The sequence below is a fragment of the Gasterosteus aculeatus genome, chromosome 8 (assembly GCF_964276395.1).
Source record: "Gasterosteus aculeatus chromosome 8, fGasAcu3.hap1.1, whole genome shotgun sequence".
In the NCBI taxonomy this organism is placed as follows: domain Eukaryota; kingdom Metazoa; phylum Chordata; class Actinopteri; order Perciformes; family Gasterosteidae; genus Gasterosteus; species Gasterosteus aculeatus.
The window spans coordinates 7,914,319-7,934,392 of record NC_135695.1 but is presented as its reverse complement, the minus strand read 5'-3'; the positions used below and the strand labels follow the sequence as shown (position 1 = coordinate 7,934,392).

The window sequence follows — 20,074 nt, the reverse complement described above, 5'->3', positions numbered from 1 at the left end:
TCATCATGCAATGTTATATAGCGCATCTTCAAACGATTTAAGAGTTAAAATATACATTTTTTTACGAAGCCGGATCCAGTAAATGCATTGCATTCGTTCAGCACAAAATGAAAGCAAACATGTATTTAGTTTAGTTTTCTTTTGGGGTTATTAGGTACAATCTCATTCCGGAACTCAAGCCCTTAACAGCCATCCTCCAGACCTCTTCATCCTGCCCCCGTCACGCCTCCTGCACTACACATTTACGCTTGCAACACTTCAAACGCAACATCACTGAACAGCACTTCTCCACTTCACAGATGTGTTCAGGTTGTCCCTAGAGATTTTCCTGTGCAAACAAAGCCCTTTCCCCCCTTCATCTCTCTGATCCCCCCCACCCTCACCCCCCTCTGCCTCTCCCTCTATCCGTCTCTGCTTCCCTCTCTCTCCCCCCTGTGATTTCACACCAATGAGCATGCCGTGTAGCTTCCACTCTCTGGCATCACAAACACTAGACATCTTCAGCTCTGCAGATTCATACAAATACACACCAGCGTTTGCTAGACGGAGGCTGAATTTTGCCAAAACACACGCTGCAGCGATAAATAAGAAGGGGAGAAAGAGTCCAGCATCTCTCGCACACAGCAGGCTCAAGGTAAAGGATCCATATTTAAATTCATTGGATGACAGTGTTATGTAATTTTGCTGTGGACAAAGAGCTCTCGGCACTGGGTGGGTCATTGTCATTCTAAACGGTTTACCGGGTTGAATATAATTTGCTTTGAAAAGCTTGTTGTTACATCAATGAAAACACGGATTAAGTGATTTGGCATCAATGAGGAATAATGGAAACATTTTATTAAACTACTGGAGGAGAGAAATGCTAGCTCTATACAGGAGTGTCATATTCCATTTTTCCAGCTAATTATGTGCCTGCTTGTGTTATTTCTATTTGGTTGCATGTTCAGATTCCTGCCGACGTGATCGCCCTCATTCACGCATGCTTGTACCTCGAGTATTTCTCGTGAGCAACACTGAAAATCATTTTCCAACTTCCCTCCCTTGATGCAAAAAGCTCTGGTGGCTGTTTACTCCGGTGAATGCCACTTATCAAAGTTTTGAAAGGTGGAGAAGGGCATTGAAGCACAAGTGCAAACTCACGTTGTGCATTCAAAACCGCTCATAAGAGTTGGGGGTCAATTTTGAAAGCTTCTGCTTCTATTTGCCCCACCTTTTTGTTTCATTGACCAGGACACCTATGACATCTTTTTAATTGTTCAGTTGTGAGCATTACCGGTTCTGGTAGCAGGATTGTGTTGCCTTCAGCAGATGACCAAGCTGCTCACGCTGCACCCTGATCTTACTTCTGTACCATGTCTCAACGATCTTCTCACTTATTCTTCGCAACTGAACAGCATACAAAACACTTTGAGATGGGCTGGTGAACTTGATCAAGGGTTAAGAATCGGAGGGGTTTGTAAACAGAACAAAAGGGATTGAATAGTGAATATTGAATTTACGTGTCAGCGGAAAGATCTGCAAATGAATCCCTATTTTGATCTGTTAATTGTTGATGATTAAACTACACCCAATTTGGTGAAACATCTAATGTGATCAGATAACTGGCTAGCACTGTGTTTTTTATTATTAAATAGTTGTTTAAAATATTGTAACCCTCCTGCAACAACAGATCATGTCACTGCTCGGCTTTGCTCGTTGTTGTCGCGCAAGCTGAACGAATGGTATTTGAGCGCAAAAGCTCATGTAATCTTCATCAGTAGCTATTTATCAAGTAAATACTTAATTGACAATGTTGCCCAAATGCCCCCAAATGTTTTCCCTAACAGACTGGACCAAATATATGTCAGATTACACACTACATCAGTCTAGACTTGCTGGCTAATCAAACCAGCTGCTTACATATTTAAATGAGGCTGTCACCTCAGTGAAAATAAGTATAGTAGTAGTATAAGTGGTATTTGGTCAGTTACGTCCATTCTTTATCATGAGCGTATATATATTCAGGGTTAATTTTCATACAATTTCAGAGTTTCAAAAGAATTACCATCAAAAAATTTAGCCTGTGTACAAAATATAGAAAGTAGAAGTCTAAAGCAGCGGTTCCCAAACTCAAGAATGCCGCGGCCCACTTTGAAATCTGAAAATCTTTCGCGGCCCACCCAAACCTTTAATCACAACTCTGATCAAAACATAATGATTAAATGACCTTAAGAATTTAACCAAAATCAAACATCCGCGAGCAAAAGTCCGTCTCCGCGAGGTATTTGCTCGCTTGCGAAACGTGAACTTCGTTGCTCGCGAGGAGAATCTCTGCTCGCGCTCGAGGGAGTTTTCTACGCGCTCGCTGTTGTTTTTTTTGACAGTAAGGTAGAGACGGTGCTTTCAGGGTCCAATCGATGCCGCGAGGTGCATCCGCTCCCGCCGCCCCCCTCGCCATCCACGCCTTAAATCTTCGGCTGCTTTTAGAATAACTTATTTTCCCCGTTAAGATGGTTCAGCTACTGTAGAGAAAAGGGCGCCGTCTCTCGCTCTTTAATCTCATGAAGTGCTCGGAGAGAACGACAGCTCTGTTTCTCCGACGCGCCCTGAAACAAGCTCCATATCTCACGCGCTTGAGCGCCGCTTAGCATCTCGCCGTCGTAGACGAGCTTTGGCGTGTTTGGCAGAGCGCCTTGAGCGCCGTGTACAACCAGTATGGATCAACCGATTAACCAATTGATCCATATATATAAGGCGCTCCGGATTATAAGGCACTGTCGTTTTTTGAGAAAATTAAAGCCTTTTAAGTGCGCCTTGGAGTGCGGAAAATGCGGTATATTGACTTCAATACTAAAAGAGGGCGCTCCGTTTGTTGAACGACAGGCGGACAAGAGCAGCCGTTTCGAGCAAGAGCCTTATTGTTTTATTAATCTGTCCGTTTAAATTGTTTGTGCTTCATCAACTAATGTTTTGCATAACTAATGTGCCGCATCATACATATTTTTATATTAATTTCAAACTTTTAAAAATTGAAAATTAAAAAACTTTATTTATTGTAAATGCCCACCTGCAGTACCTTCGCGGCCCACACTTTGGGAATCGCTGGTCTATAGGAAGGACTAACACCCTTTTCATCTGAATAGCACGCCTCGATACAACTAATTTCTTTTCCTTGGTCCAAGCTAATTTCAAAACCACAATGGAAAGTGCAATGCAAATAAATATAGTGTGAGGTAAATTATATTAACGAGTGAAATACGAACAATGTTACAAAAGCCGACATGTTTGTCAATGCAAGAATGTGGCAAAAGAAAAACCCATTCAACATTAATCCAGTTTAACTCTGTGTAGAGAATAGAAAACTATGAACACTGTGATATTTGTTGAGCTGCCGGCTTGCACAGGGCGCTTCTATTCTTTCAGAGATTAAATTATAATCTGCTGAGGTTGGTGAACTGGACAGAGATTAAGTTGATACGAAATAAATAGACAGAGGAGGGCCTGCGAGGCGAGCGATTGACGTTAATCTACCCGTACGTGAGTGTACCTCTGTGTAAGAAGTAGATGAAAATGGAATGAGGGTGTTATGTGCCGAAAAGCCCCGAGCTTGCTGTATCCCAGGTTGACCTATCAGACTCTTGTGCGACACGTGGTCGGGTGTCATAACAAAAGGCCTCAGAGGAGTGAGAGGTTTCACGGTTTTGTGGAACATGAGAAGTATCAGAGAATATTCAATATATTTGTCCAAGGTTTTAAAAAGGTACTAAATGTAGAATTGATGGCAAAGTCTGAGCCAGCAACTCTGTTGCTAAGGGTGTTGCTATAGCATCTGTTGCTAACGCAGATACTACCAACCGCGCGTATACATGCGCTAAACCTACCGCAACGCCACCGGTGTGGGCCGGCGTTATCAGCCGTATGAGAGGAGTGCACAGGGTTTTTTTATGTTTATTTTGAATATAGAAACCTAGTAAATGGGGGAAAATAATTTATGGGAATACCACCACAGCACAATTATTTCAAACTGCCTCTCACAGTTCAGCCCCCCCCCGCTCCCGCTACTGTGTCATCAGTTTATTCAGTGCACCTGCCAGTCACATCCACCTCATCAGGTCAATCAAACTCACCTGTCTGCCCAATCACTCACCTGTCTGCCCTCCTGCACCCCTTCAGTGTTTAAAGCCCAGTCACTCACTCGCTCGCTGCCAGATTCTTCTCCACGTTGTGCCAAGCTTTCCCAGCATTTACCCTCCAACTGGTTTCCCGTTCCCGTCCGTCTGGGCTCCTCCGCCTTGCGTGAGAAAACAGCCACAGCCTTCTGTCCCCGACCCCCCCCACCTGTTTCCCGTCTGCCATGTTCCAGGAGGCAGCTTCCGACTGTGCTTTGTGTCTCGTTTATTAACTGGAACCCTTTTAGCGGCCACTAATCTTCCTGGGGTACATAGAGAGGACAAAACGTAATACAAGAAGGGCACAACTTGACGTCTATGAGGCATTTCTGGAATCCACTGCCTGCATCATCTTGCATCTGGGTCCTCCACATCAGCTTTATACAATTTTTTTTTAAGGATAACTGGAGAAAAAACAGGAAATACCGCAAGACGTGTGTTGTTGGCATTGAAAATATATTCTGGTGGGGAGATTCTCCCACAATGTTCGACCGGGCGTAGATGTGATTGTTACTTATGGCTCATAGCAGTTTGTCCACAGTGGCTGCTGCTGTAATCCCGTGTTTGTCACTTGCAGACAAACACGGGATAACAGACAACCTGTCATTCTAATTCATGCAGTTGATCATAAAAACATAAAACTGCAAAAAGACAGAACAACCTAAAATCAAAGACATCCATCAAATTCCAGAGAATAAAACAAAATGTATAAACTGCAATATTAAAGTTGCCATGCAAGAAATTATGTAATGAAATCAAACTGAAAGGACTGGTTTCATTTAAGTTTGATGAGAAATCCAGTGTAGACATGTCATAACTGAAGTCATGATGCAAATTAGCCTAAGAAACAAATCCTGTAATATCCTATTGTATAAATATTCTAGTATTAAGATGCAAGTTTGCTGACTTTTCTTTCTACTGAAGCAGTCCAACTTCAGGTTTGAGTCCATGACAGTACACCTTGATTATTTTAACTTTGCTGACTCTTAACAGCTCCCAATTGACTCAAAAAGCAACTCCCGAGTAGCGGAATGCTTTCAACACTTGTGCACTGTTGAGTCAACTTTAAAGTGTTGTTCCTTCATAGTTCATTCATCGTTTCTCTTATCTCTTTCCAGCACTGAAGTCTTATGTCAAAGATTGTGGTAGTTGTCTTTAAAGAATGGGGTCATCTATCAGCTAAATGCTTGTGCTTGGTAGGCCATGCTTGCGTTGTACTGCAAAGGTCATACAAATGTGGAATGTCAATATCCTATTTTATGTTCTATTAAAGCGTAAACAAGAATATTAACAAAATCCAAAGGGGGGCAAAGGCAAGACGCAAAGCCGGAGTTCCCTTATAACAAATAAGAACAAGAAGGCCACAGATTGACAGGCAAATGATCCTATTTTAATGTTTGAAGAAGTGAGTTTGGGGACAGAGAGTCTGACTCTTGAGTGAGGGAGTGAATTGATGAACTAGAATCAAGTATTGATTATCTCAGAGATGGCTCCCAATAAGTGAGGCCGTGGGAAAGTATGGTTTGTTGTGGACATATAGACATTCATAAACATTGGTGAATTTTCTTATTAGTAATCATTTTAGCTGTTGATACTTTGGTTAGCACGAGTGCTACTAAACACAGTGCTAGTCGTAGCAGTGTTTTCGTATTTAAAAAAAGGTAAAATACAAGTACTGTAACAGAACTCTATTACGAGGATAAAGAGCTATCGAAAAACCGCATGATTTGTGTTTTGAAGATTGACCCAGATTTGAGAGAGAAAAAAAACGTGATCTGCTGTAATCGTGTGCAACCTTTCGAATCAATGAATTCATCTTAGAAAGTTGCACAGGAGGAGGCATGAGAGGAGAGATGCGACGCGAGATTCACGTGTGCTTTTACAGTTCACTTCACTGCAAATATGTGGGCTTCAGCATGCGTGCACAATTTATCATACTTCCACTAATGTGCACGTATATGCGTGTGATGAATATAATCTCAACGTACGAACCCTGCTTCATAATCACTTACAGAATGTCAACTAATACATTGCCATACAAGTGTTGTGTCTGTCAGTGTCTAGAATTAGGGAAACTGAGGGGAAATCGGAAAATCTGCATTGCACCAAATTAGGTAACATCAGAAGATGTTTCCCTTATTTAGATTTCTACTTCTTAGCCCAGCAACCCCAACAGGCACATCAGACATCACAGGTCTAGCAGATGTTTAGTTGCATGATGTGCACTTGTGCATATCTGAGAGATTGAAGTGCCTCTTGCTGCTTTTTTTCAGCTTTTTTCCTCCAGGAGCCGGCCCGGCTGCATTGGCTGAATAGAACATGCACTGCATCCTCCTGACTACATGCATTTGTCAGGGGTTTTATAAATAGCTCAGCGGCAGCACGTGTCTGCACCATACTGCAGACGAAGAATGTAGCTCACAACAGTCAGGGAACTATAGATTTTGTCAAGCAAGACATTACTTGGGGAGGGGGGGGGGGGGGGGGGGGATTGTATCATGTTATTTACATTAAGGCACATGCTAAATTGATTCATCAATATCTTCACGTCACTCATCAACTTCACCTGATGACTTTTGTCTCCTGTAAGTAAGTACAGACTAACGTGCATCCAATTTGCACCCAAATAGATTGTTGAAGGCGGGTTTCGTCTTGCGACTGAGAACAAATGTACTAAAATAAATATTTCATACAAAATTCAAAGCATCCATTGCAGTGTGTTGATGCATTAAGACTTTCATTAAATCTCCCAAATGTTTACCTACTATGGCTCTCATTATACGATCCATGAATGGCAGTACACCGCTTGGAAGACAAGGACATAAATAACGCTGTGGTAGAATTTCAGTTTTTAAGGTAGCAAGACAAGTAACAAGTCATGTGTTATTTGTTATATAAAATTGCATGAGCTGCATGCTCCCCAGAGGATATACCCTTGCACCAATATTTCCCTTGCGTTTAGTATGTTACACTGTTATGGGTGCCTTGTGTTGTTGGCACATTTATGCTTTTCAGAGGAATAGCCTGTAAAATTGTGTGAATTTATTAACTTCAATGTGCATTTCATCCTCCACATCCTTCTGACTTCTACCTGAACCCTCACTGGTGAACATCAAACTCATCGTGTATTCATGGTCTACACTAAAATGTGTATTAATCAGCTCTGAAATAACTCTACATTAGCAAATGAAGTGTACCTTGAGATTATGACTCCCATAGATGATAAACAACCCTTCCAGGCCACGGCGTGCGTGCGTGCGTGCGTGTATAACATCTGATACACAGCATAGCGGTTTCTGGGGCAGACAGCAACACATCTAGGGTGCATTACAAACACTTCAGTGTGTTGCTTGATCGGTTGGAAAAGCTTTAGAACAAAAATGTCAAACACTCTCCAGTAATGCCCAAATAATTGCTGTGGCAGGTTTCCTTTTTGGTTGTTTATTAAATTTTTAGATGCAAACACTGCTCTAATCAACCCTCTAGTAAAGGAGCGGGATGAAAGCAGAACACCGTCTAGTTTTAACTCTAATGTAATATCAGAATCCTGATTTCTTAGACCGTTTCTCATTTGTGTTTTGGGTCTCACACACAATTCACAAAATGTCTTCAGAAGATATAGGACACAAAGAATATTTCAAGAGCTTTAGCATTCATGTGGTGGATCGATTTTGATTCATTTAAGCCAATTGCTTTGTGTGGCTTCTGAAAAGTGCATATTGTCCAATTTTCCCAATTAAAAGGTTTATGCATCAAAACAATTCACTGTTCTCTACTACGGCATTGAGAGAAACACTATGTACTATGAACAGAAGGTTGAATGGTATGAAAACAGATGCATGTTGTTTAAGTTCAGCTCATCACTGTCTATTTAAATAAAGCGGAAACTTACTGCATAACAGACCTGTCACAAAATGTAAGATCCCCCTCGGATAAACACTGAACGAGGAAATAGTGCCTCCACTACATTTCAATCAGGAGAAATGTGTTCAACTTTTAACAATGTATTTACACAGTTATAAACATTTACAGAGCCAAGTTCTTGGGGCTTGGATTCCATCCTGGCGTAGGACAGACCGGGGGTCGGGATGCCGAGATTGGAGTCCACTGACTGGTGGTAGAGAATAAGTTGCTCCAATTCTCCGATATGCCTGGTTTTGCTGGTGATTGTCGGGGGCGCTGCAGGGTTACCTTTGATGCTGCAATGACAACTGACGGCAACAGAGAGGAAATCAGCTTTTAACGTTGCACAGCCGCAATACGATTGGTTTACGGAAACGGGGCCTCCGTCTAGTTGGCTAGCACCCAACGAGCCCGCCCCCAATCTGCGTACGCACGGTGACAGAAGAGGCAACGCGGGAAAGGCACCGGCCTGTCTAGTCGCTCTCACTCAATTTACGCATAAACTTCAACTGTATATATCTAATGAGTTGGACAGGATTTAGGATATTTCATTTCATTACACTTATTTATTACATCCAGTGTGAAATTGTTGTCAAATAGTTACTGATTCTGTGTGTTTTATGTTATGTCTTCTTTTCTTTCTATGTTCTTTATTTTTAATCTGGCTATGTTTTTTTGTCTAGCATGTTTGTATGTTTGTTCTTTTTCTCCGCCGTACTCGGGTCTCTCAGAGATCTTGATCGCTAGGAGATAATTTGGCTGAGGTTAAATATATAGCTAGTTGTCAATGCTCTATTAAATGAATACTTTCATACCTTGAGGAAATGTTTATCCCGTCAAATGAGACTAAGACTAAAACACTATGTAGCTGAACCGAGGTATGAAACACATCTACAGATCAGTAATTAACATCTTGTTTTTCTAAGGAGTCTATTGTAAAAGGCCTAATGATATCAAAATGGGGCTGAAGCAGAATTGATTTTCTCATTATTTTGTTATATCCTTTGTAATGGCCCTTTGATCATTAATGTGTCCCTTGGAAATAACCTACTTATACGCAAATATTTGGCCTGTGATGCAAGGCTGCCCCATCTGGAGAGACCAATGTGTCCCGGAGGGAGAACATTGGCAGAAAGTACATGGAAGCAGCAGTGTAATAATACAATTGGACAGATTGGGATGAAAGAAGAGCATGTGGTTGTCTTCTATATCTCATTCTCAGATTTTAGATTAGTAAATAAAAAATAGGAATAACAACGATTAATGGCCATCTTAAAGAATATTCATACTTAAAATGTCATCATTTCTACATAAGCAACAACATGAATAATGTTGTGTTAATTCTAGATGTTGGTGGGCAGTGTTCTATCACAATGATAGGTGATGCGTACGTCATCTGTAAAAAGCATAATATGGCAAGCACAGAGCTGCAAAGCATATTATAAGTTCATGCAAGCTGGATAGTGTTGGTGAGATAGTCAGAGGCCGTCCTGTCAATCAAACTCTGCTATGGTTATGAATTGTTACGTAGAAAGGTTTCTTTATATGTGCACACTTACGGACAGACTTAACCAGGGTGTGAATTTTAATATCGGGGGATGTTTGAAGTTCCCTTCTGAGTGAGGCATACTGTTCGGCTTCTTGCATATGGAGTAGCACCTGTTGTCCACCTTCAGTCCTGTCAGTCGGCCTTATCTCTCCGCCTCCTATTTTAGTTGCATTATCGGGTCTACCAACAACATTTTAGAACTTGTACATGAGCTAAATATTTAACAAACAGCATGAATCATGAGGATAGGATTAAGTAACCGTTGTGTTCTTGATGCTGCTGACCTTACAATTAAAATGCATTTAATGATTTGTTGATAACGAGCCCTTTGAATTATGATCTTAGTAGAAATGCCAAGCAGTGTTGCTGTTTCACGGTTGTACTTTGGGTTCAGATACGCTTAATACGTTTGGTGAAAAGGTTTGGTGGTACTGGGTGACGCCACTGTGATGCCTTCTACTTCCTATTAGAAGTTGCCGATTAATTAAACTATCTTCATATGAGTAAACATTTTGAATAACACGTGTTTTGGATTGAAAAACATACAAATGTGATACGAAGCACTGTGTCTTTTCTTCAGCAGGACCGGCACCATGAAAACCCGATTAGGCTGCCTGTCCAACAAATCTGACTCCTACAGCGACTTCTCTGAGTTCCTGCCTCCCGCGCACGAAACCACTGCCAGGTGTCTGAAGTGAGTCTGCCAACAAATCCTGTGCCTCTTAACTCCTCACCTGGTGTCCAACGTTTGCACACATTGTGAAACTACATTCAAGAGTCTTCTCCCCGATTTGAATATTTATTGTGATGTCCAATGTATCCTTTTGAGCATTTCAACCCTGTGTTGTTTATTGCGCTAAAGAGTGGTACAATTTTTTACTTTTACTTTTTAGTTATTTGACAGTGAACAGGGCCATTGTAATGTGTATTCAACAAAAAAACATTTACTTTTAATTTGTCAGTGTTACAGAGTAATCTAACAATATGCCCGTGCATGAAACTGCATACCAACCTTTCCAGAGAAACTTGGGGCAGGTCTGACATTATTAAGCGACATTGTATGAGCTTTTATGTTGACGAGAATGTGCTTCCTGTTCAGCCTAACGTTCCAATGATGGAGTGGTACAATAATGTTAATTCATCCCTCTAATCTCCATGAGACTGTTATACCTATTACGTATTCACCACTTCATAAAAGCATTAAAATGTGCAGCTAATGTTCTTCTTCTATCTCATCTCCTTCCTCATCATTCTCTAAATTGAACCAGCTATTACAATTACATGAAAGCCTTTTGAGTAGATGAGAAATCATACAGCAAATTCTAATGCCCTTCAAAAATACATACAGTACCATTGTGTTAAAAACAATCACATTACAATTACATCATACTCAGGCAGTGTGCTTTGTCTTCTCTCCGTCAGAGTATCAACGGATGAGGTCGTTCGATGGTCAGAATCGTTTGATCATCTCCTGTCTCACAAATGTAAGTAGACATGTTCTATTGTTAAGTCACAATCCAACCCAGTCTCACAGCAAAACGTGTAATAGCTACGTTGTGGACCAACGTTGTATTGTCACGCTTTTGGGGTGAAAGCGTGACAATACAACGTTTTAGTTGCAACCAGGTCACGTAATTATCAAGTTTCCCTCAGCTAAAAAAAGAAAATGGCGGAGTGTCTGTCTATTATCTGTGAAAAACACAATATTTTAAGAAAGCATCAGCATTTGTATGCATTTCGATGGCATTTCTAGTGAGAAGTATGTGTTAAATTTTCATAATCTTCTATCAGAGAATGTAGAAGACCTTCCGTTTATTAGTTTCTAGTGACGTAGTTGCAAGGCAATGTAAATGAATGGGCGAAAATACAACGTAGTATTGTTACGATTTTGGGGAGAAAGCGTGAGAATACCACGATCCACAACGTAGCTATTACATATTTTGCTGTGAGACTGGGTGGCACAATCACGTACTGCACGATCACTAAAGCAGAGTTAAATTTAGTAGCAGTCCTTTGCTCTTTTTTTTTTGCAGAGCACCAGCCTATTTTGCCCGCTTCATGCCTTTTCTTATATAAGGGTCTCATTTCTGTGTTGTAAGGACTCCTTTCCTGCATAATGAGTCACATGTCTGTGACCTTCCCCATGGACCGAGCGTGCACTGGCCCAGAGTCACTCAAATACATCCATAAGGACATGTTTATTTTCTGTTAGCAAGCTGTCTGATGTAACATTGAATTCACTGGGATAAAAAATAAAAACACAAGTAGATCCAGAGTATGGGCCCTTTTTGGAGATGTCTTTTCAAGCTGCAAAAACACTCCTGTAGACACACTCGACAACCTTTTTGAGTGATAAGAAAACTGCTCTTTACACACTTGTCTCTTCACTAATAGTATACAGCTTAAAATACAGTAGTTCTGACTTACGACAAAGTTGATCCGAGACTGATGTAGTCCATCCCGGTTTCTTTTGACAACTTCGAGAAAAAAGTCCAGTTTAAAAGGAATCCCGTATCAGTGGAGTCACCAAGCAGTGGAATCCAAATTGCCGCGTGAAAGACCAAGACATATTTTGGAAAAGATGTTTGTAGCTCAGCGGATGTTTTTGTTTTCAGGCAAATACAGCTTCCCGTAACAGACTGCCTAGTTGTTTCCTGAATTGCCGCTACCTTCAAAAGCTTTGGTTTGAGCTTACACAACTAGGATGTACCACTCAGACAAAACACTTTACTGTAACAGGGATCAGAGACCGCCAGTCGAGATGGGGGGAAGAAAAGCTGCAAACACCATGTCCTAACATGACAATGACCTTTTTTGTCCAGATCATGGTTCTAACACCATTTTGTTTTGCAAACCTAGTTTGCCTCACAGCCAAGAATAGAGACCGGGACACATATGCACATATAGTACGTCAAGTAAAGTCAAAGCAATAGGGACACAGCACCTAGCAGGGAGGGAAAGGGTATACCAATAAGACCTGACTGCGTTTTTAGTGTCATTCTTCATTGTGCAGAGTTAATTATGTGGCTGCGGTGGCCTGACCTGCACACATTATCAGCGGTTACATGGCTTGTTTGTGTGAGATCACTGTGTGTGCTTGATAAGCAGCAGCGTTGGGCTTTTCTTGCTCATTGTATCTGGGTGACGGCGGTATCAAGAGTGAGGATAAATTGTCAGCTTTTTGAGAACCCATCATAACAGCAGTGTTTTCAGCGGAGCTATATTGTTTTTTAACACTGTATTGACTATGGCCAGGGTGCAGCTTGAGCCTCTGCACTCTGGTTTCATTCCAGCAGCCATGGGGAGGCTCTCTTCAGCTTAGGCTAAGCCCCTCAAACACCTACCAAGCAATACAGGTTCTGCCCCTCCAATTTCCAACGAAAACCTGCCGTAATACCTAAACCACCTTGGTCTTGCGTCTTCTGTATTTCGCAATGTGAATGCACCAACAAATATAGCAGTGGGAAAGGCAGTGAAGAAGATTTTCAAATTGAATGTCACGGTTACTGGTACCGGAGTACAGGAGAACCCAAACGCACGACTCGGACACGATGGACAAGACAGAGTGGTTTTAATGAAAGTTCAGGCTGGGTCCAAAACCGGGACATCCGTCGGGAGGCAAACAATTCCAGAGGGGCAGGCAGGTAATCCGCAGACGAGGACAGGCAGTGTCAGAACCAGCATGGCAAACAGACAGGCAGATAAATCCGAAACAGGGCAGGCAGGTAAATCAGGGTCGAGGAACAGACAAGGTCAGGATCGAGGTAGACGGGATAACTAGGGACACGCTGGAAAACTTGGTTAAACACACAAGACAATCTGGCAGTGAGCAAAAGAATGTGACGGGCTTAAATAGTGAGTGACTGACGAGGGGAGGCACCACAGGTGAGGGTGAGGAGAACCAGGTGCAGGAAATCAGGTGAATAGGTGGGAGGATCTGAAATGACAAGAGAGTTAGTGAACATGCAGTGAAGATGACAAATAAACTATGATGTGGGCGTGTGTGTGACAGACAATGTGTGAAAGGAGTCAATTCAAGTAATGCTTTCTTAGCGTATGAAAGATGAGAGAATTTCAGTCATTTTTTGCGTGCAATAACAATCTTTCTTGCTTTTGCGCACTATCGATTGTTCATCCTTGTAGTTACTGACTGCACTGAAAATGGGTTTGCGTGGATATGCTAAGCTCTGGAACACCCGTCTACCACATAGTGGTTTTGTTTCCTAACTGCAGCCATTACTATTGCCGAAGATCTCCATGACCTTTTCACAGTAACACTTTGTTTAAGGACACAAACATGTGTATCCATGCACATGTGAGATGTTTATTAACCTTCCCACAATAAATATTTTTTGCAACAATTACAAATTGCCGGTGTCAATCCAGATTTTAATAACGCACTAAAATGCAACAACTTTTTTACAAACCATGCAGACTGATTTAAAGGCAATATGCTACCCTTAATCTATGATTTTGCATTCTCAGCAGAGGTTGTTGGTCTGTGAGTGCTGTTCAGAATGTGTGTCACTAGGGAGAAAAATCTTTTTAAAATACTTTCCAATTTATTCAAGAGGACAACGGGGAATGCTTCAGACGCTGACGTCTGGCTCCCACTTGTGTTACCCCAGTTACCCGAGGACTTCTTCAAGCTGCATGTTTGTGTTTAGCCCTGCGTTCATGTAAACCTGCAAGTTGTTGTCTACACAACACAGACATGAGGAATATTTGATTATGCAGAGATGGGTCACCCTCTCTGCTCTGCTCTGCTTTTTTTTTTTTTCTTTTTTCTTTTTTAGGTAAACAGCAGATACGAGGGTGGAAAATAACATGTCAGTGTGACACGGGCCCATAGAACAACATGGACTTCCTGTGTGTTATCATCAGCGGGGAGCACATTAATTGATCACTCATCTTGACTTTTGGAGACTGCAAAAAAAAAACAGCGATCTTTTGTGGGAGTATTTTGTTCTCGTCACGTGGGCCATTTCCCCTCTTCTGGGAAGAGTGTGTGCGCATACTGGAAAAATATCAACATAGTGTGACGCGTAGTTTGACATGATCACGCCAATCTTCTATGACCCCCCCCCCACCACCCCAAAAAAAACACATCCAGCTTCCTGCTGCAGAGATATAAGTGCTGTACTGCAATTTCAATCATGCTTTTCAAGTGCTTTTGTTGTGGTTTTCACCTCCTCCGCTTGATGCCTCATTCATTTGTTCTTTCCAGATGGCCTCGCTGCCTTCCGGACATTTCTCAAGTCAGAGTTCAGTGACGAGAATATCGAGTTTTGGATGGCTTGCGAGGAGTACAAAAAAATCAAGAGCTCAACCAAGCTTGTGTCCAAAGCAAACAAGATCTTTCAGGAGTTCATTGATATTCAGGCGCCCAGAGAGGTTTGTGTGACTGCTGTTTTTAATGTGTTTTCCTTCACCTAATGATGCTTGCTAAAAGAATCCTCTAGATCAGTGATGTAAATCAAATAATTAAGACCATAGTTTAGGACCAGGTTTTTCACAAAGAAAGTCAGATGTTGGCAATCTTTCACTGTTTTTACACAGTTGAGTAAACCTCAAAAGCTCTTTATGTGACACATACTCTGTAGTTTTAGGTACTTTTTTGTTAGCCTCATTTCCTGTTTTAGTTTACTGACTGGCTTCAAGCAATAATTCTCCTTAACTACATCAAATAATGGATATTGCCTTCCCAAATAAGTGGTGTCTGAATTTGCTTTTTCAGGTAAACATTGACTACCGCACCAGGGAAAAGACCAAGCAGAGCCTGGAGGATCCATCCCCAACCAGCCTCAACGAAGTCCAAGGCAAAGTCTACGGCCTCATGGAGAAAGACTCCTACCCACGATTCCTCAGGTCCAAGATGTACCAGGATATGGTGAACAGGGCGAATGCTCATGGTCAGCGGAGGTCTGTTTGACTGAAACTGATGGAAATCACAACTGACATCTAACTGGACCTACACTGTAAATCGCTAGTTAACCCCTTTGACATCATCTCTGAATACTGTGAATCTGCAAGGATGGGGCAACATGCTTGACTGTTTCCTTTTGTCTACACTAGCTCCATGCATGCAATCCCTCTAGAAACAGTGTCTTCGTGGACTACACTCTTCACTGCAGAAGAGATTTGATGAGGATAAGCTAATTTCTTTACCTCCAGTTAGTGCTGGGTGATATAGTTTGAAATATATTAAAAATTCCTTATCGCGCTATTTATCACAATATGCACTAATTTAGGAGATATCAGACGTAATGATGACCTTCAAATCTATGATGGAAGAACATTAAACTGACTGCTTGCTCTATTAAACAGAGCAAGCAACAATGGAAAGCTACAACCAACTTTAATAGTGTTGTTTTGCTGTAGTATAAAACAGCTAATGAAAGTATTACTTGAAATGAAAACATTAATGTACAGCTGAGAAAACCGAGGGCTGTTGTCAGTTGAATGCATTTTGTAATTTATACTGTATGGAACAAAATGAAAATTTAAAAATCGATATTGAAACTTAACGAGGAACTTTTTTTAAATTGACATGTAAATGTAAAGTTTTATTTGAGCATTTTATTGTTTCAAATTGTCTGTTTTATTGATCTGTTTTGGTTTATTTTAGTAGTGATTGCCATTCAACTGATCTACGCTGTGGTCTCTCCTGGGGTTTGATTAATGCATTTATTACAGTAAATGTATTTTATTCGTGGAGATAAAACATGATATAATACTTATTTTTTATATAGAATTAACATTAATTCCCCACTTAAACAATCTCCATTGTTTTAAACACGATTTATTAATTGTGGTTTAAACGACCAATGTTTTAAAAAATATATATTGGGCCATTAAAATTAGGCTACTGTGTTCATTTTATTTAATCCTGAAAGAAATATGTACAGAGATGAATATCTTTAACGTTTTGTCACCCAGCACTAACATTACTTATCTTCAGTTCTTAAATAGACACGTTGTACGTAGGTTACTAGATCTATATGGTAGTTTGTGTTTACATTGAACAATGAAGTGAGACAACACCTGAAACTGTGCCAAATTAGATTGCATTTAGACATTAATGTAACTACATATTCCTGTGTATTGTAAACTCTTGCAGGTATTATATGTGTATGAGTATAATCAAGGGTTGGGTTACTTTTTGTTTCCAATTCACTGCTATTCAGCATGCAGAAATATGCTGTCATCCTGATTAGTTCATTTAAAATGACTATTTTCCTAAAGTAAAGTAATGAGTAATGGAAATTGCAATTTATGACATCATTGATTTGCTACGATTGAAAAGAGAATCTATTAGCTTCGTGATAGTGGTGAATTGAAAGTAAATGCCCCGATCCCCAAATAGTCTGTTGAAAATTGTGTTGTGCAAATTTCCTAAATAATTTTCAGCATGATGCAATACTACAAAATAACTATTTAGATATACTTCAACTTGTACAGTATATAATGAAAATGTCTGCAACATGACAATGTGTTTTTAAATGTGCTCCCTCAGCATTTGCACTCCTTTTTAAAATACGGATTTGAAAGAATTTCAGGGAAGACAAATATTTTTATTTATTGCATGTGCACTATAAAAGGCCAAATTGTTGGATATGCAATTAAACTGGCTGAACAACATATCTGCCTACATGGTATGGTACTGTGTCCCACATGAATGTAACCTCCCCACTATATTTTGCGATTAAAAAATGAATCTGCATCTAGATTTTGTGTGCTGTGTGGCTTTATTCTCACGAATAAGAAATGTGATAATGCATTCAGCCACTGATCGGGCCAACTGATTGACCTCAATTCAAATGCCGTTTCATAACTACAGTGAGACCAGAGAAGAAGAAAAGACTCAATCTGGGAAGTTATTCATTAATTCTCTCGGTTCATTTAGGATTTCAATGTGGTTTCTATTTAAATGATGAGCAGGAATTGAGCCGAAATAAAATGACTGGCTGAAGAGTAACGAAGTCAGTTAATCTCAAACAGAAATTTCCTCAACATTTTAAACACAGATGTTGTAGCTACTTCAAGACTGTTGTAACAATGCAAAGGAGAAAAAACTAACCTGCAACAGTGTTTAAACATTGCACTATTTATTTTCTGTTAATTATCTGGTGCTCTGGCTGGATGGAGTCGACATTCGACGTCCATTGACTTTTGCAGTTGTTGGTTTTATGTGTGTGTGTCTCAATCTGGGAATAAAGAGCTCAAAGCTCGGTAGAAAGAAGACAAGCCTTTTTGGGCCAGAAGACACAGCCAACACTCTTCTGTGGAAGTCATCACTGAGCTGATGATGATGATCATCAACTGCAAACAAAAATGATGACTGGTCCAACGCATCCGTGGTTATGATGGTCTTCAAATTAAAATAATGTTCATGGATATCAGTGTTTTTCAAAGCCATGTGTAGGTGCCCTTTTCTTAGTTTGATGGGAATTAATGTTGATGCCGTCTTTCACATAATTGGTAAATGCAGCTGGATTCAAACACATGCACTTCAAGCAAGACGTCCGATTCCACCTGCTTTCCTCTGCAAACCTAGTGTTTGTATAATAATATTATATAATAGGTAGGTCTTGTTTTCTCCTTGAACACAATCACATCAATACCACCCCATCCCGTTCTACGGTCTCTCTAATGAATAGAAAACACTTTGCTGTGGCGCATCGCTGCCATGACTATGGATCACAGTCAGGATGTGCAGGACGGCTGATTACTCGTCCTCTGAGATAAACAGGAGCTGTACAGGGAAAACAATAATGTTGACTGTCCATGTTACGAGACTGCAACCAGTCTCTCTCATGACGGAGATGTAAATATAAAAAATGGTCATAGTAGGGTTTAACAGCAAAAGTGAAGGTTCTTTCAAGCTGAAGAAAGACTTTTTTTCCCTGCAAGCTTGATATGCTAACACGAGTTATCAAAGTCAAACAAGGATCTATAATGTGTCTCCATCAGCTCGTTGTTGAAATATTTTGGCCCCTAAACTTTCGTGCACTATAGCATTTCCAGTTCAGTGTTTCCCACATTTGAAGAATAACTGAAAGGTTCAATCATACTAAGCCTAAAACCTGAGGTTTTTTAAAATTAATTCATCACCTAATACTGATTTTTTTTTTTTTTTTGTCATTCAGTTTTACTACATGACAGACAAACTTATTTTGACTGTTCATTGTAGACTGTTCCAAATAACGTTTGTGCAATACGCATGAACATGCTGGAAAAGTAATGCAGGACACCTGAACTGTGGGCACCATTCTGCTAGTAAAAATTCCGTTTCCAGATTCCATGGTGTGTTTTAGAGTCAGTGGGGGCAAAACAATAACAAACTACTGTTTATCATTCAACAGCTATTGTTTAGGTGGAGGAATCCAGCACTCAAATTGGAAAATTTAGAACTTGGTCAAGCCGAGATTCAAATTGCGGTATATTTTAGATTTATTTCAGGCTCTTACCACAGGTTTTATTGTCATCTGGGTACAACAAAACACGCACCAAGAGCAGACTTTACATACAGTAGAAGCACCTTTTTAAATACTGTATCTCTACACATCTCTCTGTACATTGCACCATCAGGTCCTTATTACGCCAAATTCCCATGGGACTGGATTATCCACATGTGTGCCACCACTTGTTTTTAGTCGCTAACAACAGTCTCTGTGAATAACACTACCTGCTGCTTCCAGGTATTGACATTAATGGCTGTTTGTTATGATCTCCAAGGCAGCAGGAACATTCATACAATGTAATGTTGACAAGAGTCAAATATCCGTCCTGTTGTTGTCGGGTCCAAACGTTTTGCAGCCCCATCTGCGGGGTACAGTAAAAAAAAAAAAGAAAGAAAAGCTATTCAGCGTCAAGTTAATCATTCTCAGTGATTTCTCCAGGGCAAGATCTACTGGTAAAGGACCACCTAGAAGTCAGCAATTCACCAGCTGGAGTTGGATTTTGTTGGAGAGAACATTGAGGTTATACTTTATTCATGGTTTTGAAATCTGTTTTTAGCTCAGCCAGATAACCCCGGTCCTGTCTCATTACACTCCACCTCACTCCACAACACGCCTCACAGACTCACACACACACACAATGCGATCATCTTTCAGGGTAAAATGAAGAGCACACTTGACAGCCCAGATTTTGTCTTGCAACGTGACAGGTTTTTGTTTTTTGTCCAATAAGCATCAAATTTTAAATATCTGTTGGGCGTCCTTTTAATGAAATGACCTAAAAACATTCCCTGCAGTGAGACGTGTGATGCTCTGGATTATTGTTGGCACCTATTCATTAATTAAGCAATAAGGTACAAGAGGCTGTACTTTATCGTCCAATAATGTAACAGTTCGTGGTGAAACCCTCAAACTGTTACATTATTGTAAATAAAGTTCTGCCTCAAGTACCTTATTGCTTTTATAATACGGTTACCAGTGAAGTATTAGTAGTATAGCTGCCCTTCAGCACA

At 40.5% G+C, this 20,074-nt stretch overlaps 1 protein-coding gene across 2 annotated transcripts; it reads left to right on the top strand.

The window, feature by feature from the left end:
- The first annotated feature begins 244 nt into the window (after positions 1 to 244).
- LOC120824134 (regulator of G-protein signaling 8) lies at positions 245 to 17,327 on the top strand. 2 transcript variants are annotated; one of them, XM_040184733.2, is made up of 5 exons: positions 245 to 634; positions 10,184 to 10,294; positions 11,023 to 11,084; positions 14,828 to 14,994; positions 15,338 to 17,327. In XM_040184733.2, exons 2-5 carry the CDS (start codon positions 10,194 to 10,196, stop codon positions 15,530 to 15,532), a joined length of 525 nt encoding a protein of 174 aa, XP_040040667.1. In that variant the 5' UTR covers positions 245 to 634; positions 10,184 to 10,193; the 3' UTR covers positions 15,533 to 17,327. The 2 variants fall into 2 exon arrangements, with proteins under 2 accessions (XP_040040667.1, XP_040040668.1); XM_040184734.2 differs by having other exon boundaries at positions 270 to 634; positions 10,181 to 10,294.
- Positions 17,328 to 20,074: the final 2,747 nt, after the last annotated feature.